Source organism: Ambystoma mexicanum, chromosome 5p, assembly GCF_040938575.1.
Source record: "Ambystoma mexicanum isolate Mex_15411 chromosome 5p, UKY_AmexF1_1, whole genome shotgun sequence".
NCBI lineage: Eukaryota > Metazoa > Chordata > Amphibia > Caudata > Ambystomatidae > Ambystoma > Ambystoma mexicanum.
This window is the reverse complement of record NC_090930.1, coordinates 660,340,497-660,366,917: the sequence shown is the minus strand read 5'-3', so window position 1 is coordinate 660,366,917 and position 26,421 is coordinate 660,340,497. Positions and strand designations below refer to the sequence as shown.

The 26,421-nt window shown below is 41.8% G+C and overlaps 1 protein-coding gene across 2 annotated transcripts in view; it reads left to right on the top strand.

The window, feature by feature from the left end:
* TAF7L (TATA-box binding protein associated factor 7 like) overlaps window positions 1–26,421 on the top strand; it is a 467,210-nt gene that overhangs the window by 9,705 nt on the left and 431,084 nt on the right. Inside the window, exon 2 of one of the 2 annotated variants that reach the window (XM_069613026.1) lies at window positions 5,403–5,474. The exons of the other annotated variant lie outside the window; for it this stretch is intronic. Coding sequence (XP_069469127.1) covers window positions 5,462–5,474 — 13 coding nt within the window. The 5' untranslated portion in view covers window positions 5,403–5,461. The remainder of the gene's footprint in view (window positions 1–5,402; window positions 5,475–26,421) is intronic. 2 annotated transcript variants of the gene reach the window in all.

Sequence of the window (26,421 nt, the reverse complement as noted above, 5' to 3'; positions counted from 1 at the left end):
TACTTATACATACAGTAACTTAATAAGGTAATGCATGGCAGTTCAAAGGCAACAAAAATATAACCATCAAATTCACAGTATGACAACAGTCTCTCCTTATATTCTGGGTGAGTTCCCCTTCCCCCAGATTCAAGCAGAATTCTACCCAACAGTTCCAAAAAGAAATGAGGAAATCCTGGGTTGTAACACAGTTCTTTGTGACTTCTCCTTGACAACAAACCGTTCCAACACCCCAGCGGTTCTACAAAATATTCTTTCTCTTCATCTTGTAATACCAAGATTCAAAGTTATCTTCTACACATAAACAAAGAATATCTTCTTAGTTCATCAGTAGTAGCAGGGATCGAAATTGGGATTTGTTGACCAGGAGCAAAAAGCAGCTCCTGGGTATGCAGGATAACCAGTTGGGCAGGAGCTAGTACAGACTGTGCCTCAAAAAGCTAATTTTGTGCAAGATGCACTGTTTCATGTTATCCTATATGCTCTAAATGTCCTTAAGTGTTCTTTATCGTCCTTTTATATACATCCCCAAATGTGCATAGTTAAGATCACATAGCTAGGTTTGAATGGCACCACTTGCCCCAGGAGTGAGTCAAAAGTAGATCCTGGTAGCTGTTGGTTTCCAGCTAACCAGGCTCCCATTGGCCACAACCAGGAGCTAAATAGCTCCCATCTCCTGGCAATTGCGAACCCTGTAGTAGCATAAATTGTCTTTGTCAGAATGCTTTTCTAACGACCAATTATTTCTGAATAGAAATAACACTTCTGCAGTAGTTGTATGCAGTTCTTGCTTCAGCAATATAAGTGTCATGGTTAACTTGTTACACCACTTCACAGCACTTCAGCTTCTACCTGATGTACTTCTGTGCCAGGCCTACTACTCCAATCACACCTTGTTTACTCCCATGCCAGGCCTACTAATTTAAAGTTTGCGGTTCGGGTATACTCCACTGCCTGAACAGTAATTCACAAACCGGCTCCTCTGTGGTTTATCAGCTTACAACATCTTTGCAGTGTTCATTACTTTACAACATCCGACTTCAAGCAACTCTTTAGGAAAGGCAAGATTCATGTTATTACTCTTTTCTACTTTCCAAAACCTTTGGAAGTTATGCTCCTCTCCTTCTGAACAAGGGCAGCCTTTTTGCTGCTCTTGTTTCCCCACTGCGTTGTTTACCACACACTGACAAGGATGTGGTTTTATTCTGCTTCTTCCTTGGCTTTGGCAACGTGTGTTGAGTTATGTGCTTCTTCAAATATTATGGACAATAAACTTTACAACCTTTGTAACTTTCTTTACTTCCTTCCTGGCTTTGGCAATATTTGTTGGTTTTAACTTGCCCCTTGTTTTTGGTTTCTTTTGTCTTGGGTAATGGTTGTCTGCATTATGTTTTAATAATGTTACCCCATCATGTTGCTGGATTTGACATACACTTTCTTGCTTAAAGACACAGTAATCTGGTTTTGCAAATTTAATGTTTTATCTGGTTTCTAATAGTTCGTTATTCAAAATTGCTTTCTGTATTACTCTTACAAATGCGCAAGTGTTTTCTATTCTGAAAACACCTGCAGCGAGCACGCAATAAGTCTCTGAGTGCTCTGGTGTCACTATCAGCTGGGGAACTCACTGGATAAGAAGTGCGCATCAGATTCCCTCGCTGCTCACAGGTACTTAGCTTCAGCGGCTCCTCGCGGCCCGGCACTCTGCTAATTTCGGACAGCAGCCACCCACGCCACTTGTACACAGAGCTTCCTTTGCTCCGGAGGCTCTCTGGTGCTTGCCGGCTACCGGAGACAGCCTTGTCGGGAACAAAGCTCCTCCACACTTCGCTTCCCGATGCATAGCATCTGCCAAACAGGTCTTCACAGGGCAAGCTACCCTCTCTCATGCTTCCTGCTGCGTGCACTTAAGGCTTCTGGAGGCAAAGACCCTCTCAGGACTGGCTACTGCTCTCTGCTCAAATCATCTTTCTTCTCCCTCAATTTTCTGCGTCTGCTGCTCGCACTGTTTTCCTGCTCACTAAAGGCTTGCTCCTGAGGGGGGCTTTTAATCCTCCCAATCCCACTGAGGTGTGGGTCATACCCACTAACAAGCTGCACTCTGCAGCCCTGTCGCTCTTTAGCCCTCTTCTTCGTCCCAGTACTTTGGGGATTATGGGACTTGAAGTCCCTAATGAGAAAATGTGTTTTTGTAACTTGATTTTCGATCTCAAACTCATTTCTGTTCCTTATAATACTCTTTAAAGAAATATCATAAGGATCACTCACAAGACGGGTTTGTATAGAGGAATACAGTTCTTTAGAGTTTAAATTGTTATTATTCAGACTTCCTTTCACTGTAACTTTGGGAGTTAAGGGAGGTTGTAGCTCTGTCTCCAGGATTGTAGAAGGGTTTTCATTTCCTCAATGCCTAGGGGTTTATAATGGTTTTTACCCATATTAAGATGTTCAACTGTGGGAACTACAACATTGTTATGCCAGCAAGGCATTGTATATTTTGGTATTGAGGAAATGTCCTCCCTAAAGGAAGATAAATACACGTCTCACCCAATGGAGTCGTCTTATTCCCCAGGGCCCTTTCTCCTCCCAGCTGATCCTCTTTCAGAACACCACCCCCAAGGTCAGGACACCGCCCCCAAGGTCAGGATCATAAAGAATCTCCCTTTCCTTGGCCACCTGATAGGAGACTTTAGGTAGGGTTCCTGTGAGGACGCCGCAGGATTCATCATATATATTTTCTCTTGTTATTAAACTGTCTGTTTTCAAAATTATACAGATTGGATAATACTGTATTATTGCTTTTTGTATGATGTATTGTTTACTTTGACCTGTACAGACTGCGCTAATTGACTCGTATTTTATGTATGAAGCACTGGTTATGTATGGTATTGATGGCCTTGTGCTTGTTATAGTTTAAATATTGTATATTTTATGTACTTGATTTCCTTTTAATGACGTTGGCTGAAATAAAAGATTATGATGATAGGTGATGGACTGTTATTTGGGGCGACTCGGGAGGGTAAAACCTGGCACATAACAGAAACCGGGTACATACCAGGCTGATCTATGTGGAGACTGGTAATCTGAGGAACTGTAGGAGCAGGAGCTGGCTGAAAGCAAGTGACAGAGAAAGAGAAGCCAGGCAAAAATAATGGGTAGCATGGATTGATCAGAGTAAACTGCATATTAGAATATAAGGGGTCTCCAGGGAGATCAGGGAAAGCCCTTGGGATCAGTACCAGCAGATTACTCTTGACAATCCTGCAACAACGTCATGGGTAGGATGTGCTGATGAAATGGTTGTACTTTGGGTAAGGGTAAAGCTGGAGACTGTATACTGAGACAGGTAAGACTGCAACAAACTAGATTAAGGCAACAGAGGTCTTTCCCTTATCTGATCTTAACAGAGACCACCCCAGGGGTCACACTGTATACAGATACAGGGCTGGGCCATAACAGTGGACCAATTGTAAGATGGAAAAGTAGAGTGGATAGGAATAACCAAATAAAGAATAGGCAGTGAAAGAAGCAAGGAGCAGAAACAGTAGTCGGAGCCTCTAGACGGAAGCTATATAAGAACTACTTAGAAGGCACACATGAATGTTGGCATAGAGGAAATCGTGGACCAAGAATCAAAACGGGCATCGGGAACTGAGGCAAGGAAAGGTGCCCCACATGGAAACCTAACATTCTAGGAATATCATGAACCATTAGTAATGGGGAAAGGCAATCGGTCACTGCCAACTCAGTGAATACACAGTTTATAAACCTCAGTGCACTAGTCCTAGACAAGAAAAGAAGTCGGTGCAAACTCAGCAAATACCTGGTTTGGAAAACTAAGTACACTAAAGAGAAGGTACTTCAACTATGGACAGAAGTCTTAGCAAGTAAAGCATGAAACTTGGATTGCAGAGTGGCATGGGGGGCAGCTTTGCCAGAAACAAGGTGCATCTGTGAGCCAGGGGAGGGGGGTGCTCACACCAAAACAGGGCCTTGAACAAAGTCAGAAAGGCAGTACAGATACCTTCAGAAAAAGGATTAGCTTGAACAGCAAACCGGAAAGAGGCTACAGCAGGTAGGATTCAGTAGCCAAAAGCAAGATAGTATGGAAAAGTTCAAAAACCGCTCAGAGTACGAATTCCAGATAGTTGGAATACTTGCTAATCCTCAGAGCAAGCTTGTGAAGTACTCTCACAGCCCAAGAAGGTGGAGCTGATTGCAGCCTAGGACAGCTGTGTCCAATTAAGCCTAGTCTTCAGTACCTTGCAGCAGTGGATTGTAATTAAGGAAACTCCCTCTCTTGGTAGCATAGGCTGCAGGAGCTTCTAACGGGAGAATGCAATCTCGGTCTCTCCAGCTCGTTGCAGCTTTTTTGCAAGTGAATGCATTTATTATGCCTCGCCCAGCCCTTTGCCTCTTGGACAGCATACATATACCAGAAGGCCTCAGCTGGTTTAACCAAAAACCCATAATAGAACATGAGTGTTTGATCCAAAAAGCAGGTAAATGAGTGACATGGCCGTTTGTTTATAGTACAACTACCCTGTTAAAATTCTGTGTCTATGAATGAGTCCATACAGTGGTGCTGGGTAGCGGGTGGGCAGATTCCTACAAATGGCCAGCCATGCAAAGGAGAATATTTACTGCAAACAAAATTTGTGTGTAGTAAATATCAAATTTCAAACATCCCCCGACTCTCCATCAAGGTCGAGGACCATGCAAATGGTACTCGCCATTTATACAATCTACTCGCCAATGTGAGTGGGCTAGTAGACTTTTCTAGCCCTGCTACTGCTTGTGTTTTCTGTTCTGTGCTTCTTCCACCCTCTCCATTATTCTTAATGTTTCTGTCCATTTTGTTCCCATTTTTCATATTCTATATTGCTTGTTCCTACTACAGGTTTCTGTTGTCATACTTATTAGTATATTGTTAACAGTAGATGGATTGCAGAGCTCGTTCATGCCATTTGCTTTAGTTACCTGATATTAGACATTTGCAGATGGCCTTTGACATGGGATATCCTCATGTATGCATTCTCTTCCACATATGTTTGACACAGTTGTGCTGTACATTTGTATGCATGACACGTTTATCAAAATGATTACCAAAGATCTTCAGGTGCTTACAGCACCATATGTTCTAAATAGAAGAGGTCCTGCTCTAAATGTAAAACCTGCAAAACATTACACCTGATTGAAGCACCCACCTACCTTTGTGAATCCCCACTGCAAGAGTGACTCTTACCACATGACCAGTTATTTTGCAACAGTACTAGTTATTTAAGAAACACAATGAAATCAAGCTGGATGGACAGGATGTGCCAAATCATCTTGAGTGTCCAGTGTGTCTCATTTTATGATTTGCTCATTATGTAACTGTTTTTCTTTTCATTTCCATTTAGTTTGTGAATCAACCAAAACTCGTGCTTGTAATTATTTGTGACACGCAAGAAGAAGCAAGATGACTTCTACAAGTAATAAGTACCTCCTTTTTCTTTTCTTTGGCTTTGAGGCTTTGTCTCATCTGTAAAGCGAGTGCTGGTTTTGACAGTTTCTTAGGAGTGCATTTGCCCTTAAATCTGGGATTCATGCCTACTGGTATAAAGATTAGAATGTGCTTGGTTTTCTCATTTAATATTGTACCTCTGGGGTTTGAAATTAAGATTTGCGTAGCAACAGCTAATAGCCAGACATCACTCGGGAACAAGGAGATATTACACTGCATTTTGCAAATCAAACTTACACATGAATTGCAATCTACACCTTTTTGCCCATTATCAAGGACTCATTTTACTTTAAATGCCTTCTAGATGTGCCCAATGACCCTTCAAACAGATTCCCAAACAGTTAATCTCAGGTATGTTTATACTTCAAGCGGAGTCAAATGTAACTTCTGATAGCAGTTGCTATGTAGCTAAGCAGGCTCTTCAAGACTACAGGCAGGTACTAAATACCTCCCAGCAATTTTGATCCCTTCCTTCATTCCGATGAGCTATATAACGTCAACTTCAAACTCGTGTACGAAAACGAGGCAGTGGTAGCTGAAGGGGTTTCTTTTCATAATGCCAACTCTGTGTTTGCTGCCCTTTTGGTGGGGGCAATTCTCTCTAAATATTTAATTTGTATATACTGTATGAATATGATGTCAATGTTATTTTTTGGTGTGTACATACAGGGGGATTGATATTTATCCCACTAATATTCTTGAGGTTTTTATTTGTGCTTTAAATGTTTTGAAACTGAAACCTTTGTGCCCAACTCATGTGTTGCTGAAACATTTTCCCATTCTGATTTTCACCACATGTTCTGTGCACCGTGGTAAAGTTATTTATTTCGTCTTGTGAAAACCTTTGCAGTAATGCATTACATCCATGATGTTTTAATCAATTCCTCTTCATTTGCAAATATCTTTTTTCTCTGAAAGGCACTTCAAAAATGTTAAGCTACAAAACCGTCTAATGTGCTAATGTTGTCTCTTCATGTGATCTACCTAGGGCTTTTTTGTATTTGGAAGTGGTACTTGAAGCCTCTCACCTTGAATGACATAGTACCATTTCTTGAAAATGTGATCTTGTGAATGAGTTGTAAAAACTGTATTGTTTCCCACCATCAGCCCACATTTACCATTAAATGTGAGCTTCTGGGTGGGCTGTTTCATCTTTTGGAGCATTCCTATGTCATGTGACCCCCCTCCTTCAAGGTTTAGATGGGCACGTACATGTTCAGACATGCCAACCTGAGTTAAATGGGTGATTTAAACGGGGGATTCCAAATTGACTGCCTTCTCCCCAATAAGCCTTTTATCATAACATTTAAGGGAGATACTCTCTGGCTACTCCAATGAGAGCTGCTGAAAGAGTGAGACTGTTTAGTGAATTCTTGGTTGTCCGCAGTCCTTTATCTCTAAACACCTTCATGTGACAGCGGCTATTGCTGGTGGGATCCCTGTGCGTCAGTTCAGAATTTCTTTCAGGGCTGATTCGCAAACCATGTAGGAAAACACTTAGCGTTCTAAACCCCCATCGATTCAGCATTGGTGGAGAGTCCCAGAGCCGCATCCCTAACCCTTTCCTTCTGTCCGACTCCAGCATGGCAGATGGGGCACCTTTTAGTTCTTAGCAGTTGCTTCCATCTTTAATTAGGCAGAATTGCAAATGGTGGAAAAATGCTTGACTACAGTTGGCAAAAACTATTAGAAGAGGGGAAACGCATTGGAGGTAAAAACCAACAGCAGGAAAAACCAATCCCTTTCAAAGAAAAAAACATGAAATAACCAATCCAAGCTCTAGCTTAATTAGTCAGTAAATTGGGAGAGCTATAAAAGAGCTCAAGACTCTGCTGTAGTTTTCATAGTGAAAGGACAGAGGTCTCAGCTCAGTAGCAAGGACGGAGAGATGGAGACTATGGAAGCTGGTACCTCCAGGAGCCCAACCTTAAGCCACATATATCAGTGGCTGCAGCAAGGTTGAACAGTACATCGTGAAGAAGCTTCATGATTGGCACAGATGGGTAACCTTGGCAGTGGGTGAGTATCTGGTTGCTGTAATCAGGAGAGAATAGCCGGGCCCAGGACTGGCAAACCACCTGGCTGGAGTGTGATCACATCACATTTCATAGGTACTAGCTACACAAACTACACTAACCTCCTATGCGCCCTATGGCTGGAGGGTGAGAGTATGTAGGCCTGACAATCTAAGTAAGGTGAAGACACGCGTGCCATTAGGAGAATCAGAAGAAGCAAGCATGGTGCAGTCCTGAAAGTATAGGATAAGGATAGGCTATAGCAACAGTGAACAGCAGATGGCAGTGACTCCATCTAAGACAACTCTGTTTGGTTCCCACTTAGGATGTGCACAGAATCGGAAAGGTTTCCTGTGATGTTAAGGGAAGGTCTAGCCTTCTGAGCAGGTTGCTATTGCAGAGTCTCACTCTGAATAATCATGGAAAGGAGCAGCAAGAGTAGGCTTTTGCCTGGACCCTTGGACACGAACAAGCACCCAATACTTACAAGACAAAATAACCTGTGCAGGTCCAGCAGGAACAGCACAGTGACTGCATCCTGAAACAGAAAGCCATCACACTGTTAACAAATATTGCACAATGGACAATACTGAAACTCAACAAAGCAAAGGGACAGATTACCTGCTGCTAAACCTAGCAGTCAATCCCTGGAAAAAGAATTGCACAAGAACAAGTGAGCGCAGAAACAGTAACACATACCTTTACAGAAATATCCACAGAAAGAGTAGGAAGTTGGAGAAAACAAGGTTCAAGACAGAACGGGAAGCAATAGCATATTAAGCATGTAGACTGAAAACTATTGACTAGAATTTTTTTACTAATCTCCTCTTCTCAATAACCCCCGTTCAGTCACTTATTCAGACACTGACAGGTATTGGGTAGCTGCTTGTCTTGCTAAACACAATTCAGTCTTTGTATGTCAAATACTCAGCCAAGAAGAGATGTGGGGGGTGGGGGGGTTTGGAGGAGGGACGGCTAAACCTTTTCCTGTTGAAAAGAGTCCACTAAGGCTGTGCGGTTGCTCAACTCTGGTTTGCGCAGTACCTAAACGACATAGAAAAGTATCCGACTACTTGTAGGTGAACCTCGTTCGAATTGTAGTGGATCTATAATCCTCTTATTTGGTGACAATGCTGTCCTTGTATTTCAAACTCAAACTGCAAAATCTGCACGCTGAAGGGCTTGGAGACTAATGAATAAAATCCTGCATGCATGGCATTCCGCCTCGGGCAGTCCTTCAAAATATAGCCAAATTTGAATGATATTGGAATTGAAAGGGTCCAGATTTTTGATAAATCTGGGGATCTGATTGACCATAGCTTTATCGGTCAGAAATGAAAAAAGTAATCTAGCGCTAGCATAGTATGATTCTGAAAAGGTAACTTTTTTAATAACTGATGCTCACTCCATCTAACCCCAATATTCTGTTAGAATTTGCGTTCGGACCCTTTTGTAGTACCCTTTATGTGCTTGCCAAACCATTATTTTAATAGGACAAGATGGAGCACTCGCACCCTGAAAAGATATTGATAGATTTTTATAAATTGTTATTAACACCCTTTGTGCTATTTTGCTACTTTAGTTAAGAGTTAAACTGCATGATTATGCCATTTTTGGGGGTCTCCATGCACCATTTTATTGGACCGATTAAAAGTTTTGTTTTTTCCACCTTTGGATTTACAGGATTTCCTTTTAGCCACCACGACAATCGTGAGAAATCATTCCTTGAGTGAACCCACCAGCCCATTTTTCTCCTGTTCTGTCCACGTGCAACTTTTAGTGTTTACGTCCACTTTTCCCCTTTCTCCCACCCCACAACATTTCCTTGTTTCCTGCTCTCTCGCCATAAACATTTTCTTCCATCAGTACATCTTCCACCTGATTCAGCTTATTCTGCATCCATGGACCTTCTTTAAGCTCAGTCCATTTGTTTACTTGTCCTTTAGGCTGCTTGGCTGCAAGTCTCACATGGCCCTTTAAGCGCATAGGCCAGTTCTTTTTCATAGTTTTTTTTTGTTTTTCTTTATCAGAGTACTTGAATTCTCAATCGAATAGTCAGAAAAGGGGGGGTGCATTCAATTTTTTCTGGGGAACACAAGGATGGGGGAGTCTCGTAGAGACACATCTTTACAAACAAAGTGGCTGCAACTGGGCATCTGGCTGGATCCTGCTTGCAGGATCGGTTGCAGTCAATTGCCTGGTGTTTAGGTATCTTCAGTCCATCTGTAATCTAAAACTCAGTTTCTTTTGAAAAATAAGTGCGTCTTTATCTTCAGTACTTCCTCCTCAAACCCAACCCTTAAAATACCTATGTTTCTTTTAAACACTCCTTCCTCCTAAACAATTGCTACTGCATTTTCTCCTTTTCTAATATATTAGGATAGCTACTCCTTTCTCAGTTTTCAGCATCTCTTGGCATCACTATATACTTAATACATACTGGCTGATACCTGTTTGTGCCTATGACATGCAGCATATGCATCTTTGGCTTTTTCCTGGTATTGCCCTATTTTCTCATGGCCTTTTCCCAACAACTGCATGTTGCACTAAAGGAAACATTTCCTCTGTGGTTGACATTCTCAAACCAAAGAGTCATGCAGTCTCATTCTTTATGATAAAAATAAACGACAAAACCGACAACATGACAAATTCAAAACATTTGTTTGAAAAAAGGATGCGTTTCTTCAATCGCTCCCCTTCTTTCTTCTTGATGTATCCGTACCTGAAGAAGCTGGTATGGGTTTTTGCTCTCAGTAGAAAACCGAAATAGAGGTACAGTCAATTCTTTGTTAGCAAAGCGATCAATCATCTCCTCAGGGTAGACCTTTACTCTTTGCTGAAAATAGTTTTACTGGGATCACTGAATTGTAGGCTGCTTTTCTGTAAATTTAAAAGAATCGTTGGTAAACATTTAAACGATTTGTCATTATGTAGCAATCGAAACTGTCTTTCTTTAGTTTTTTTCAACCATGCTGGAAATGTTCTCTGTACTTTTGAAGTCCTCCTGCTAGCGCGGGACCGCAGTCGTCTTTGTTTTTTGCTGTGTTTATTCTGTGTAGACATAATTAACATTTTTCGTCATCCTACTTACACTAATCCTGCCTACACCTGCTATTTGGAACCCATCACTGTTCCTATTAAATGCATGCAAGTGTAACATAGGCATACATCGTTTTGCCTAACCTCAAAGTCTTATGCTTTTGCCAAAAATACCTATTTGGCATTTATCCGTTACCAGAATTACAAAAAGGTTACTCCACCTTCTATCTAAAGTCTTCTTCATTCTTGTTGTTAGATATGGCCATAGTGTGTGTGTGTGTATGTGTATTACACGGCCACGGTAGCGGCCGTGTAGTTATGGTTAAGTTGCTGTTTCCATAGGAAGAGCACTTTTTGGGCGGCCTATAACTCTGCTCCCCCTGGACGAATCCTCACCAAAAAGTATATGGGCCACTCTGATTTTTTTTTTTTTACAAAGTTTGGTGATGTTTGGTCCGGGGGGGGGGAACTTATAAGGGAGGGGGAGTCCCAAACGTCTTTTTTTTTCCCCATAGACTGAATGGGGGAAAAACCTTGCGCACGGCTACAGGCCAAACTGTTGTACGGATTTTCACCAAATTTGTGGCAGGGGCTTGGACCCGAAAGCGTGCTTTAGTAAATTTGGTGACAATCCGTCCAGTACATTCCTTTAAAACGACCCAAAAATATGTCTCAATAAATTGGTGATATCTATGTCCGCTCCGCGGTCACATTTCCCTGTTCGCTCCGCGGACATGATACCGATTGGCCAGGGGGGGTGGCGTCATCACCGCGGACACGCAATGTCTTCGCCGATTGGCTACAGTGAGCCGTGATGTACGTCAGAATGTGTGGATGCGCCCGACATCTTGGATCTGAAGACAGCGCGCTACCTACCAGAGGCGAAATGCTGTTTTGGAAACTGTTTTCCTCTCCTACAGTGCGTGGGGAGGATCACAGAGTAAGAGATGGGTTAAATACTGTATTTGTTTGGCCGGTAGATGTTAATGATGTATTCCCCATGGGAAATGGTGTTTGGGCAATGATTTCGATTTCCTACAATGCTTGGGGAGGTTTAAAGAGTAAGAGACGGATGAAATACTGTACTTGTTTGGGCGGCAATTGTCTATTACATATTCTGCATTGGCGCCTTCTTCAGGATGTTTGTACGTGCAGAAAATGAGGGATCTAATAAGGATACTATTTGAGTCCCTGCTGTGTACAGGCACCTTGAAAATGTTTGCCGGACATGCGTGGCGTTAGTGACCATTGCTTTTCAGTGTATTTCCCTATTATATTACATTTTCCTATGGGTCTGTTATTGCTTAGTCTTGGATGCATGGCCGTAGGCCGAAGGCCATACTTCCAAGACTGTAGGCCCTGCACACAACCACCGCAGCATGTCGCGACCATGGCTACACGTGTAGTATTGATTATCGCTTACGTGGTTGAGGGAAGAGTGTACAGTGTTGAGTGCATGGCCAGAGGCCATGCACCCAACAACAAAGTTATAAGCACTGGAGTTATAAACCAGTGCACGTGAACACATTGCAATGATATGTATGGACACATAGCTAGGAGTGCAGTCTCTGGCCAGAATAAGTGAAGCATACCACACCTATCAATACACCCGTACTACTGGAAATCACTGAAGTGGTTGTGGGCAGGATGGAGACTTTTGCTTCCATGGCTGCAGCCCGTAGCCCATACATCATACGCCTAAAACCCTAGGCCCTGGCCAGAAACACCACATCATATTACTGCAGTGCATACACTCGTCCTATAGGTTAGCATGTCAGATGGTTCTGGGGAGGGTGTACAGTCTTGGCTGCATGGCCAAAGCCCATGCACCCAGAAACGACCTTGTTAGCGGTGGAGGTATAAGCCAATGCACACCTATACATTCAAAAGTACGTGGACATATATCTTAACCTCTAGATCCTGCCGTCACCCACTGCAGCACATCAGACAGGCGCGTTAGTGACTGTGTTGCTTTGGTGGAGTGGCTGTTTCCATAGAAGGAACTGTTTTTGGCTGCCTTATAACTGTCTTACCTTTGGACGAATCGTCGCCAAACTTTGGAAAAAAAATATATCGGGCACTCTGATTTTGGTTAGCAAATTTGGTGATGTTTGGTGCAGGGGGGCGAAAGTTATAAGGGGGAGGGCTGCTCAAAACCTCTCTTTTCCCCTTACACTGAACGGGGGAAAAAGGTCGTGCTCACGACCATGTGGCTCTTTCCGAGATTTTTTGCAGAGCAACTTGAAGTAAGGCAGCTTTCTTTGGTGCCCCCCCTATCTTTTACTAATATTTTTGTGTGCGCGGATACCGCCAGAAACCCTTCCAAAATGAGACTTCTCAAACTCTTAATAGTATTTCACAAGGTCACCTTTGAGCGGGACCAATGAGCTGTGGAAGCACAAAGTGAAAAAGTGCAGTTTTCATGTCTGCAAAATGATAAGTTTAAATGCAAGTTCGTGGTCACTGCACCACAACCAATTACAGCGTGTGGAATAAAATGTGTTTTGGGATAATATTTCCCTCACATTGGCCTCTTCAGTTTTGAAAACTAAGGCCATCATCTGCACTGTTTGCTTGAAACAGCGCTTCTGGAGGTGTATGGGAGTAGAGGTTCTCATAATTGAATTTCAATATATTGCTTCAAAGCAAGAATGTATTTGGCTTCTGAGTGAAGGCCACATGATTTGCTTTTTTGGTTGACCGCTCAATATGCCTGCGCATCCGAGTGAATGTAAAGTGGCAATTGTTTTTTGACCTTGAGCCCAAGAGAAACTTGCTCGCTATTCACGGAATGAAAGGGTAAAAAAAAACAGCAATTGATAAGGTTATGTTTTAAAAAATTTGTAAGGGACATGCAATATCAGTCAACGAAGATTCTTCGCTGCGAACACATTCGTGACTCATTTGCAGAAAAAGAATGGAGGCTGTAAATATTTTGTAAGTTTACTTTGGCCCACTCTACAGCGAACCGTGCTTTATTTTTACATAACTGCACATCTAATTGTGCTAATATAATTGACATATTATTTTTCTGCCCTTTTTACAATTTTCCTGTAATGTTGCAGAGTGCACAGGTTGCTCATTTGCAGGGTATGACTGCACTCAACCTTTTTTACCATTAATATTTCTACTTTGAAACGTTTACTTTGTCCACATAGCACGTTTTTTTTTTTATTTGTCCACTCTTTTTTTTATTTCATACCTAAATTATCGTCTTTCTCTGTACTTGGCATTCTGTTTTCTCTTACGGCGCATGCAGAATCTCGGCGTTTCTCCACCTGTAGGTACACTTGGACATTACTAACATATTACTAGAATGTCAACTTTGAGCACGTACTTTTGTGTAGCACTTAAATCTTTGCTACAGGTTGGTTACTGACACGTTTTTTTTGTGACCTTTCCCGCCTATGTATATATTGCCGTACTGTGCGTGCCATGGTTTTCAAATCCCGAGTGAGGGCTTCTTCGGACGGCAAATACAACTGCTGGTGAGCGGTTGCCTGTCCATAACAATAATGTGGAATGACACTGTAAGCCCGCTTTGTCCGTTCACTGAACTCGCTATTTGGAACAACGTGACATCATTTATGGTGCTGTAGGCTCAACGTCATGAGGACTTCTGGGAAATAACTGGAAACATAGCGACTGCTTCAACGAAGACCCCAAAATGTTTGTTTGAGCAAAAAAAAAACAGCCTCCTCATCTTCAACATTTGAAATGCCTCCCTTACCAGCATTGTGATCATTGCATTGATTATGCTATTATTCCGAAGGTCTCTGCAAGTTTGTTATTAAACAAATCTATTTTGTAACCTGTAAAATGGTCATGTGTTCTTTACCATTCCACTGTTTTATTTGCAAATGTAAGTTATTACCTTGTACTTCGCTGAATGTTTATTTACAGGTTCTGTGTCACGCCACGTAATTGTGCTTTTTGCAAACTACAATGGAAAGGGAAGAGAGGGGCTATGCATGCCATAACCGCCTTCCCTTCCTATGGCGGCCATCTTGGAAGAGAATTTTCTTTTGTGATCCTTACTGCCAAAGTCGCCTCGAATTACAAGTAAACGTCCTTTTTAGTAGCACATGTTACTACATTAGTAATTTAGACTATTGCTGGCAAAGATTATTGCGTCTATGTACTTTACAGAGAAATAAGGAGTACGTGGAGTGTATGCAAAAGATTTTTTTTTCCATTGTACTTTGAATGGTCGTTATGAACGCATTCTTATCTTTGTTTACGGGTGCCTTTATTTTTTGCCACGGCAGGCAATAAGGCACTATGCGAACGGCATTGAGCAAAAAGGCATCAAACGGTAATATGAGTGACTGTATGTGTGGCAGCACATTTTTTCCATCTGTTATGTGCAAGGTAGCAACACAGTTTCTTATGCTTTTGCATTACACCACTGCTGCTGTTTCTTAGGGAGGAAGGCTACCTTTAGCTGATGTCTGTTTCAGATAATTACAATTTTCCCTGCCATTATATAATGTGAAGTGCATTGGCAATCGCTGCATACCAATACGTGTTGCAGTTGTGTAAGGCAAATGATCAAGGTGGACGTTCCTACATGAATATAGAATCTATTTCCACATTGCCTAACAGGCAAACCTTGTTCAGGTAAGTGTGTATTGATTCTGGGACATGTCACGGTACTGTGCGACAGTATATTTTCATGTGGCATTCTTCGGAAGGTGTATACTGTTCACCAAACGACCCTTCCTAAAGGGAACTTTTGGTTATGTTGCACTACTGAAAATCTGTGACCTGCAGTAAATGTTTCTCTTAGCTACACCGTACACTTAAATAGTACTACTAAAAACCCGTCCAATTCACTAAAAAAAAACTTTAAGAGGACGTTATGGTTAAGATGCACTACTAAAAACCTGTGAAATTCCCTAAAAAAAAAAACAAAAAAAAAAAACATTATAATCATGACATTCTGGTTCGCGGTAAAACCCAAAAACCCCTGAAATTCGCCAGTTATGGTAGCCTAAGCAACCATAACTGCCTGCACCACTGTGCCCTGCTAAGACTAACACCCAGGACATCAAAGATAACATCACAAATATCATTCATGATATCACATATCTGGCCCACTTGTTTTTATTTATTGACAGAAATAGGTGAGGTGGGTTTATTTACTGACGGTCAGAAACTTAACTTTCAAAAGGTATTACATTTATAGATATTGCTATTCTCACATGTTCTTACACTACTTTCCTTAGAATGTAATCGCATCATATGCTCTACATATATAGGGGATGAAGTAGGGCTGCAAGACAGCCATCATTTTTGTACGTGAATACAATCATGTACATTATACACAGTTGGTATTGATACTGCCTCTTGTTTGCTTACTTTACTCTCCATGTATAAGCCCCATATGTGTATGCATTGTAGTCTATTTATGTTTTGGGTGTATTAGAAATATGTAGCAAGTGATGCGTTATTAGCTATTTAGTACATGTTTCACAGTACGGAAAACTGTTATGCAGAGGCATACACCGTTTCATTATATAACTTTAGAAAATTACAAATGTAGCTCCTCTGTGGTGTATGCTGCAACCAATATCTACATTTCTGTATGAGTAGGTTCCTGCACTAGAAAGAACACTGCAATGGAATGTTCTTTAGAACACTACATTGAGTGATGTAGTATGCAATTTATTACACATATTCCGATAATCCCTGATATGTTTTTGCCAACATTACATTCACCACCCCTTGTATGAAAGGTGAAAGCGCATGTGATGTCATCAATGATGTCATGAATGATATTTGTGATGTTATCTTTGATGTCCTGGGTGTTAGTGTTAGCAGTGCACAGTGGTGCAGGCAGTTATTGATGCTTAGGCTACCATAACTGGCGAATTTCAGGGGTTTTTGGGTTTTACCGCGAACCATAATGTCATGATTATAAAGTTTTTCTTTTATTTTTTTTAGGGAATTTCACAGGTTTTTAGTAGCGTAACTTAACCATAACGTCCATTTAAAGGTTTTTTTTGTGTGAAAAAATATATATTATATCTCACACATGTTTGCTCCTTTCTTGGGAAGATGCTGTTTTTCTAAAAAGACTATCCCTCAGTGCCTTTTTTCTGTACTCACCTGATTACTCTTACTCCCAATAACAAAGTTTGTTCAAACACTTACTGTGTCAATCTTCTTGTCCGCTAACACTTACCTTTGTCATGTTTCTTCCTATTCTATTGCTATGCTCTACTCGTGTAGACATTCCTCTTGTTCTCCAAGAATAACAATATGTTTCATTTGTAAAACATAAATGGACATCATATACATTCAAACAATATTTTTGTTACTTTCATATGTTCTTTGGTATAGTTCTCTTAAACATTCTCTTATATCAAATCAATCTTGGCCATTCATACCCCTTTGGCCCTTCTTTAATCACATTGTATCTACATCAAAATACACTACACTACTCCATTGTAACCAGCACCATCCATTGTGCTTTTGTGTTTGAAAATCTGGCTATTTTACCCACACCTTCCTTCATCACCCTTGTATCAAAACGTTACTTTTTGTTCCTTTATTAGCACCTTTTTCAACTTGTGCTTCTTGCTGCTTTAATATTCATTCATTATTTATTTCACCCCCATAATTGTCGTCAATCTTTTAATTTTGAACTTCTTACTTCTGCGCTTTTATCTTCATTTATTTATGATTGGCTTACATTAATTAGTCTAATTACAATGCAAACCTCTCCACTTTGTTTTTTTTTGTTTACAAATTTATAATCTCTCGTGTGTTTTTATTTTGTTCCCCTATTACCTTCAATAGACCCATGTCCTGAGGGACTTTGTTTCACAGGACACTTGGCACTCTCTCCAAGTCTTCCTTCAAATATGCTGGGTGCTGCCACATTTTATCATTCGCTGTGAGATTTATCCTTCTCTCTATTTTTATCCCGTATGTGGTGCTCCTAAAAAAACAAACAAAAAACCCCAAAAAAAACACCACTTCATCATCTGTTGAGTCCTCTCTAAATATCTCATCAATCAGCCTAGACCCTTCTTTGAGAACTATCACTGTCCTCCATGGTCTACTCTTATTGTCCATTCCTTCGAGCATTGTCATTTCCTTCCATACTATGGCTGCTTTTAATTCTGTAGGGATAGCCTGTCCCCCCCCTCTTTGTCCATAGGTATCCGTGGTCTGATCAAGAATTAATCGGGTATTCTCACCATTCTCCACTAGGCCAGATAGCCATGTTAATAGACTGTTCACCCCATAAATAGAAAAACCTCCAACTCAATTGAAACATCTCGCAGAGCCACTTTCCCTGAGAGTGCCAATATAAATTTGCTGCATTTAAATAGTGTATTCCAAAAACGGGACACACTGTCCCTTGGCCAATAGATAATATAATCATGTTAAGTTTTGTCATTAAATCCCTTACCAAAATATTGGCAGGTGCCTGTTGTGAATATAACAAAGGATCAGTCATGTTACACTCTCCTATAGAGACTGGTAATTCATTAAAAAAAAAGAAACTCAACTGGTGGCTCCAAAGAACCCTTAATCATTTATGGCAATTCCCATTATTGGATATTTCCCCTCCATTTTTCATGGACGTGCAGTCCCAGTGTCTACTGACAAAGCAAAGGTTTTGTCTCCTACCGTCACATTAACCCTTGGCGGCTCATATCTAATATCACTGATAATTCTGAACACCTCGTCGTCCTGTGAGCTATTGTGGATGCATGCATGCATGCATGCATACCCCTGTTCTTCTGAAAGTATTTCCTCCTACCACAGTGGCACCTCCTATTCTGGGTGTCAATACTTATTCTGTGTTTACATATTGCTAAATCTGCATAGGGCTCATTACAATTGCCCCTGTAATGAATTAATGTGGACTTGCTCCAGCTGCTATACCTGTTGCACTCTCCGCTGTTGTGTCTGATACAATGTCTGATCCTGGGTGAACCCTTCCCTAGTTTGTGAGCTGTATGCTAGAGGATAAGCTGTCTCCCCCCCCCCCCCCTCCGCCCCCTTGTGAATTGCCCATTTTGTACATATCCTTGGCTCCCGCATGTGCATGCAATGTGCCCTGTCATCCCACATGTTCCAACATACAGGAGGGTTTTGCCTAATTCGCCCTCCTTGATTAAATCTTCCTCTGCTTTGTTTATTCTGAAAACCACCTCTTCCTCTATTTCCCATTCCTCTGCCTTGTAGCACAAATCCATTCCCTTCTAGGCCCAACAGGCGCTGATTAATCACCTGGGATGTAGCCGCCTCAATTTTTCTGGCATCATCTTTCTTTTTAATTTTTCTCCTGTAACAGTTGACAGTGATGCACTGTAGCCATCTCAGGCCACGGTTTTGTTTCCATTTCCATTTGCTTCCTAATTGCCTCTGTACCTGCCCTGGTAATCCCTCACATAAAATGTGGTAAAATACTGCCACTGTTTTCACCTCGGCTGGTGCGCTTCAAGAGTCCAGTGCTCCTGAATGTAAGCAAGCGGCTCTGTATGTTCTTTTATTTATAATCTTCAAAAAATCAAAATTCTTTTATATCATATTTTAGCAAAACATAATATCCTTAACTGGTATTCATAATACAAAGCGAAAGCATCATGTATGTATGTTGTGTGTTCTCATTGCAGTATTGAATTCCTTCTGCCAACTACCTGTGTGTTTTTTGTGTGCATTGAACCTGCAATCCATTGATTGCCTGTATTTCCACAAGATCATGTTTGGGTGTGTGTGCGCGCATGCCCGCACGTGTGCGTGCGCATGTGTCGCGTGTGTGCGTGTCACTCCCCCTCTTATAAGCATATCGTGAAAGAGCTTCTAACCTTAATCATCTCTATTTCTTTTCCCAATAAATCAATTCATCACATATAATAATAATCCATGTTGTGCTTCAATAATTGTTCCAAGCCTCCCTCATTCTTCTTGATCATTGCTTGGCCTATTTGTATTTATCCATAAATCCATTTTTCATTTAACAAACCCTGCAAAACCCCTAAATGGTGAACTTCTTATTCTTAGAAGTCCGACCAATCAGGGTGTGTGCTTCTATAAAAAATACTTTTTTTGAACTACTGTTTTCTCAATAGAACTGTTTAAATATATCATGCCCCTTATCCATATTGTGTGTGACTTTAGTCTCAGTGGGCTTTGTGAGCACTTACCCTCATTACCCATTGCTTCCCTATTCTAAATATAGATTTTGCCTTAATACATGCTTTTCAAATATTTATTTCCCAAAAAAGTTTCTTTTTCACTTATTTTTGCTATTCCCCATAAATATTCACTGTGCTTAGTTTAATATCATTCAGTACTGCATTAATGTACTTTTTTTACTGTAATTTGCACTCATTACATTTCTATTCTCGGTGACACCCTTTCACAATTGTGTGATTCTAGACACAGTCATCAGTTTTCTTCTTCAAATGCCTCTATATTGTATGGTTATACTTTTATAGTTGGGGGAAACACTGTCCCCCCTTGGAACCTGTTCAATCTGCTCTGGCCTTGGTGCACATGCCTGAGTTTTGAATGCCTTGAAACACTTGGCTTGTGTATAAGTGCTTTGCAAATTAACATTACCATACTGTGCAAACCCGTTGAGAAAATTCCAAATGGGTTTTAGAGCGGGTTCTGAATCATCACATTGCCATTGGGTGTTGGACACATTTGTTAGGGCTGTAAGAACCAAAGGAAATCCTGGCTTCCATATAGCCATGATTGATTTTCGGTCTGCGTTCTATACAGTAGATAGTGGAAAAACTGTGGAAAAACTGTGGGAAAAGATGGAAGTGCAGCAGTGTTTGGAAGAGCGTGGCCTGCGTGAGAGAACCACAGTCCAGATCAGGCCGCACAGCAGGGGAGAGGGGTGTGACGCAGCCCATAGTAATACACAGAGGTGTTAAGCAGGGCTGTGTCATTGCACCAATGCTCTTCAACATTTACCTGGCTGATTGAGATGACGATTTCAAATGTGTAGACGTCGGCCCCCGAACATCGCTGTTGAGAAAGTGCCATGACTGCCCTACGCGGATGACCTGGTGCTGTGTGACAATACATTCTCGGGACTCAAAAGATGTTTAATTAAATTGCAAAATTACGTGGACATACATGGCTTAAAAGTAAATTATGTGAAAACTAAGCTTATGCACTTTGCCCACAGAAAAACATCAATCCCTAGGGTGGTGGCTGGCAACTATATTGAGCATGTTACCTGCTTTAAAATACATGGGCCTTGAATTTACAACCAGCTGTGATTATTCAGCAATTATTCTGCGGAAAAAGCGTAAGTCGGTAGTCTTGACAAACATGATTGCTAAATACATAAGAGACTTCAGGATATAACCTATAGGCATCACAATGCTATATAAACAGTTTCTGTGCATCCATGTTATATGGGCGGAAGGCTCTGTGCATGGAGGACTTGTTTTGGTTAAAGACCATAGAGGGCAAATCTGGAGAATTCTCGAACTAGGTCCAAGCATGCCTGCAGAAATTATAAGGCTGGAAATGGGTCTTATTTCACTGGTCGCTTTGGCACTGAAAAGGCGGTGCCTTTTGTATATAAAATCTTTCCCATCTTGCCCATTACTTCAATTGTTGGGGAAAGAAGTATGTGTGCTCGCCCACAAAAAGTATACCATTCTGGCCAATAAGACCATTGCTGAAAGTAAATGGAAACGGAATTGGGAAGAACAACAACCCCATGTTTTAAGAAGGAAGTTGATGATGGGATTGGTCTTCAAACTATAATCATTTGGCAAGTCTGAAAAGTTTCCATACAGTTTTGGAGACGCTGTTCCACAGCTTTAAAATCCCATTGAGGTATTTAAAAATGTCCATCTTCGGCCTTGCATAAATCCCTCCTTTTGCTCTGCAAAACCAAATTGCCCGTATTGGTATGTATTGGATCAGAATTAGCTATCGCCAAGGAACACCGGATTTGTGGTATTGCGCATGGTTCTCTGTATATGACATTGCTAGGCTCTTTTGTAATTCATCTTGATAACATCAAAGGTGACGCTTTTTGGCGTTGTCTAAATACAGACAATAAATCGTTGCATATAGCTATGTTATGTATGGTGTGCTCTATTAGCGACGGGGAAACTTGTAAAATCGCGAAGTAAGGTGGAAGTATATTGCGAGACGAGATGAATTATGTCTCCCATTATAAAGTGTTACTAACTTTTATGTATTGAGTTTTATGTGTTGACAAATAATTTAAATATTGTAACTCACATGTTTTATGTGAAAGTTCCTTTGAACTATATACATAATAAATACAATTTTTAAAAAATTAAGCAGGCTTGTCGTTGTTTGCCTCTCAGGATTTTACAATAAGTGACAGTCCTTATGTGAATCTGGGTTTTACCAACTGTTCCTTACAGGGGACTTCATTGGCTTTCCTTTGTGTGAAGTTCATCACCAGTTGTGAGCAATTTTTCACAATGACAGTGCTGCCAAAATATTCAGATATTTTTATTTTATTTGTATTTAGTTTTTTACAAATCTTTACAACTCAAAATAAATTCCATCCCTATAAACAAGAACAACACATTTTAACAAACCAAATTAAAAACATCTTACACATATTCTTTTGCATAAAGAATACAAGAAGGAAATACAAAAGGCAAAGAGAAGGCATTATGACGACAGCATCATCAATGCGACAAACTCACAAAAAGAAATGTTCAACATCATCAAAGAAATAAGAAACCCACCAGGCTGCGACAACGCCCCAACCCCCTCTAAGAAACTTGGCAACAACCTGGCAGACCACTTCAAGAACAAACTCAGCGACATCCAACAAAGCAGACCAACCAACCACAACATTCAACCAACCGGACCTAACACAGAGCCACAGTACAAACTCCAAAACTTTCCTGAAATATCAGCAGAGGCATTAGTCTTGCTGGTAAAATACAGCAAGAAAGCAGGATCACCCATGGATCCCTCCCCCCCCCTCCCCCCGGACCTCTACAAATCAATCCTCGAACAAGGAACGCCATCAGAATTTTGCAGAAACCTCCTAAATCTCACTAGCAACAGGAACCGTACCAAAAACATTCAAATCGGCATATATCAAACCACTCTTAAAAAAACACAAGTTGCGACGTAGAAGACCTCTCACTACATGCCGATCTCAAACGTTCCCTTCCCAGCAAAACTCCTGGAAACCTACATCTACAAATTAACTCAAGAACACGTAGGAAAAACACCACCTGTTGGACCAAGCACAAGTCAGCTTCAGACCCGCAAGAGGAACAGAAACCGTACAATTGTTCATCTGGGATGACCTAAAAACAAACACAGACTCCAACACAACCTCGGCCCTGATTCTGCACGACCTCTCCGCAGCCTTTTACTCAGTTAGCCATGACACCCGAATCAAAAGACTAGAAGACATAGGCATAACAGACACGGCACTACTCTGGACTGAATCTTTCACAGCAGATAGAACAGAAACCGTTTAGTTAAAGCCTTTAAATCCACACCACGAGTCAACGACTGGAGTACCACAAGGGTCCTCACTATCACCACTGCACTTGAACATCTACCAAACTGCACTAATCAGAATCTTCAAAAAATACAACATTACATGCTACAACTACACAGATGACACTCAAATCATCTACAAAATCAAAGACAATCAAGCCGATCACTCAACCCTAATTGAGTGTCTAAAAGAAGTCTTTAATTGGATGAATGCCAGAAACTTGAAAATCAAACCAGGAAAGACAGAAATCATGATTATATCCAAAAATCAAGAGAACAACACCTATATTCCATGCCCAACGGAAATGGGAACCGCACCAATTCCATCTAAGGTTGTAAACAATCTGGGAGTCCTGATGGATAATACCGTAACCTTAGAGCCACAAATAAATGCTATAATCAAGAAATGCTTCTTCCTCCTTCACACTGCAAGAAGAATCCTACCTTTCCTCTCCTTTACCCACAAAACACTCACAATCGTCGCCCTAATCCTGTCAAGAATCGATTATGCAAACAGCCTCTCTCGGGATACCAGAATACCTCCTGAAGAAACTACAACGGATCTAAAATGCAGCATCCAGACTCCTCCTCAAACTATCCAGAAGAGACCACATCATTCCAGCCCTAAAAACACTGCACTGGCTCCCAGTCAAACATTGCATCACATTCAAAACAATGTGCATAAGAGACAGGGCAATCGGCGGACAACGAGCCAAATTCCTGCAAGAGAAACTAACAATCTACAAGCCAACGAGACTCCTCAGATCAAGCAACGAAATCCGTCTGGAAGAAAAACCATACCTTAAGAAAAAACATGGGGGCTCCACCTTCTCCCACTTAGCTGCAAAAACCTGGAACACCATCCCGAAAGAAATAAGAACACCAAAGACCACTTACAATTCAGAAAATTAATAAAAACCTGGCTCTTCAACATTATAGATGCAAACTGAAAAACCAAAACCACCAAACGGGAAACGCAATGAAAAGGATAACAAATCTAGGACGACGATGACAAAATCTAGAACCGAATAAAGAAACTCTTACTACAACAAGAGGACAGAATCCAGCGTCCCTAGCCAACCCCCAGCGAACAACCTTCACCCGCTCGATCATACCTGTATAAAGTTGGGTGAACATTAGCACTTATCACACTAAGCTGTAGATATTGGCAGGGGCATGGACTTTCTGAATGTAGTCAGACGCCGCCCCTGGACATAAGTACAAGCATTATCATTGCGATATACCGAAGGGGGTAGGAGCGGTAACATGAATGAGCAACCGAATAAGATGATGCATACCGAGCATGCCTCAACACATGGAGGGAATAAACCTAAGCTTACCAATGCGGACCTCCTTCTAGATTGGCAATGCTTCCTGGGCCAGAGTGGAAGGACACACAAATGCATGCACGCCATGCATACGAACAGGGGCCACGTAGGCAGCCGGTTGCCCAACCTGGGCAAGGTTATGCATATGAACGGATGTCATATTGAAATGGACCGTGACTGTTGTACAGCCCCTGAGCTGGACATAGAGAGGCCCACTCACCCCACCTGATTAGAAAGAGGGAAATTTAGTGCCTCACTTCAAGACAGGAATGCAAACTAACCAACCCACTAACAAGTCACCCTCTCCATACACCTCAAATTGTAACCAACCACAAACGTGTAACGCAGCAATCCGCACAAACTTCACCACACTGCAACAACAAAACAAAGCACACATTTACCCGCACAACAACACACGTCTTCCGACAGTATAACACCCTAAGCCCAGCCAACGGAATTCCTGGCTGAAGCCGCCAACAGCACATCACTGCTCTCTTGCACTTCTCCAGCTCTTCCCACAAACCCCTCCCCCACCCCTCCTTTCTTTCAGAACCGCCAGGGGAGCACTCCGGTGGTCATAGTGCGCGGTACAAATACCCTTTAACACTAACTTGTTGTAACATCTCCATGATTCTACATTGTATTGTGGTGCATATCCTGTGTCTTCTATCTCTGTCCTTGATTAACAATGTTCTCCCTGTTCTAACCATCCAAAGCACTCCCCTATGCCTTTCATTTGCAATCTGTCTTTCTTTTTGAAGCGCACTGAAAACCTCTTAAACATTTTCCCTTTTTTATTTTTTCTTATCTTCACAATTGGCCCATGCATGTCTTATGATCTATACTCTTTCAAAAATGTCCCATCAATCACCAACAAGAAACTGTTATTTTGCCCAACATAAAATCAACAAATCGGGGGTGATCCAGTGTGTGCCCAACAAAGAAGCATCTAACATCAACCCCAAAAAATAACCAACAACCCCCTTTAAAATGATAAGTAAACGGCGAAGCAAAGGTCCTCGCCAGAACACTTGCTAACAGACTACTGCAGGTTATTGAGACCCTCGTCCACCCAGAGCAATGCGGCTTCATGCCCAATAAATCAACCCGAATGAACTTACGCAGAGTCCAGTTGGCACTGTCCAGGACAAAGGAAATACCAGCCCCACTCGCCCTCCTGGCGGTGGACTTTGAGAAGGCGTTTGACTCTGTGGGATGGGATGCCCTGTGGGAGATCATGGCTAGGATGAACCTGGGGCAGACATTTATATCATGGGTTAAACTTCTATATGCATCCCCGGAGGCCACGGTGAGGGTGAACGGCAGATCCTCAAAATCGTTCCCCTTGGGTCTGGGTACGAGACAGGGATGCCCGCTATCTCCACTCCTCTTCCTCCTGGCCATCGAACCGCTAGCAATTGAACTTAGAGCTAGCACCAACTGGACCGGTTTTGCTTGGCCAGGAGGGGGAGAAGATCGCCTCTCGCTCTATGCGGATGACCTGCTCATATACCTCAGTAACCCGAGCATCTCGTGCCCGGCTGTCTCCCTCATCCTCAGAGAATATCAGTGCTTTGCGGGCCTAAAGGTCAATGATGCCAAAACCATCTTCTTCCCGATTCAGGGTGGCGAGCCTGCGATCCCGGAGACCTGTCCATACCACGTCTCTATTAGGGAACTTAAATACCTCGGTATACGGCTTGATCCGACACTCGAAAGGTTCCTCCAACTTAACCTTCAACCAGTAATTGAGCGGTTTAATAGAGACACCCCCCACTGGCAATCACTCCCCCTGTCGCTAATGGGCCGCGCCGCACTATTCAAAATGATGACCCTCCCCAGACTGTTATATGTCCTCCAGAATGCCCCATTCCCCATCCCTCGAGAAACCTTCGCACTCATTGACAAGAACCTGCGCACACTGCTATGTGGTGGGAAACAATCCAGGATCGCCCTTGATACGCTCCAGAGATCAGTATGGGAGGGAGGCATCGGGTTACCCTGCATACGCACTTATTACCTGGCCACACAGATA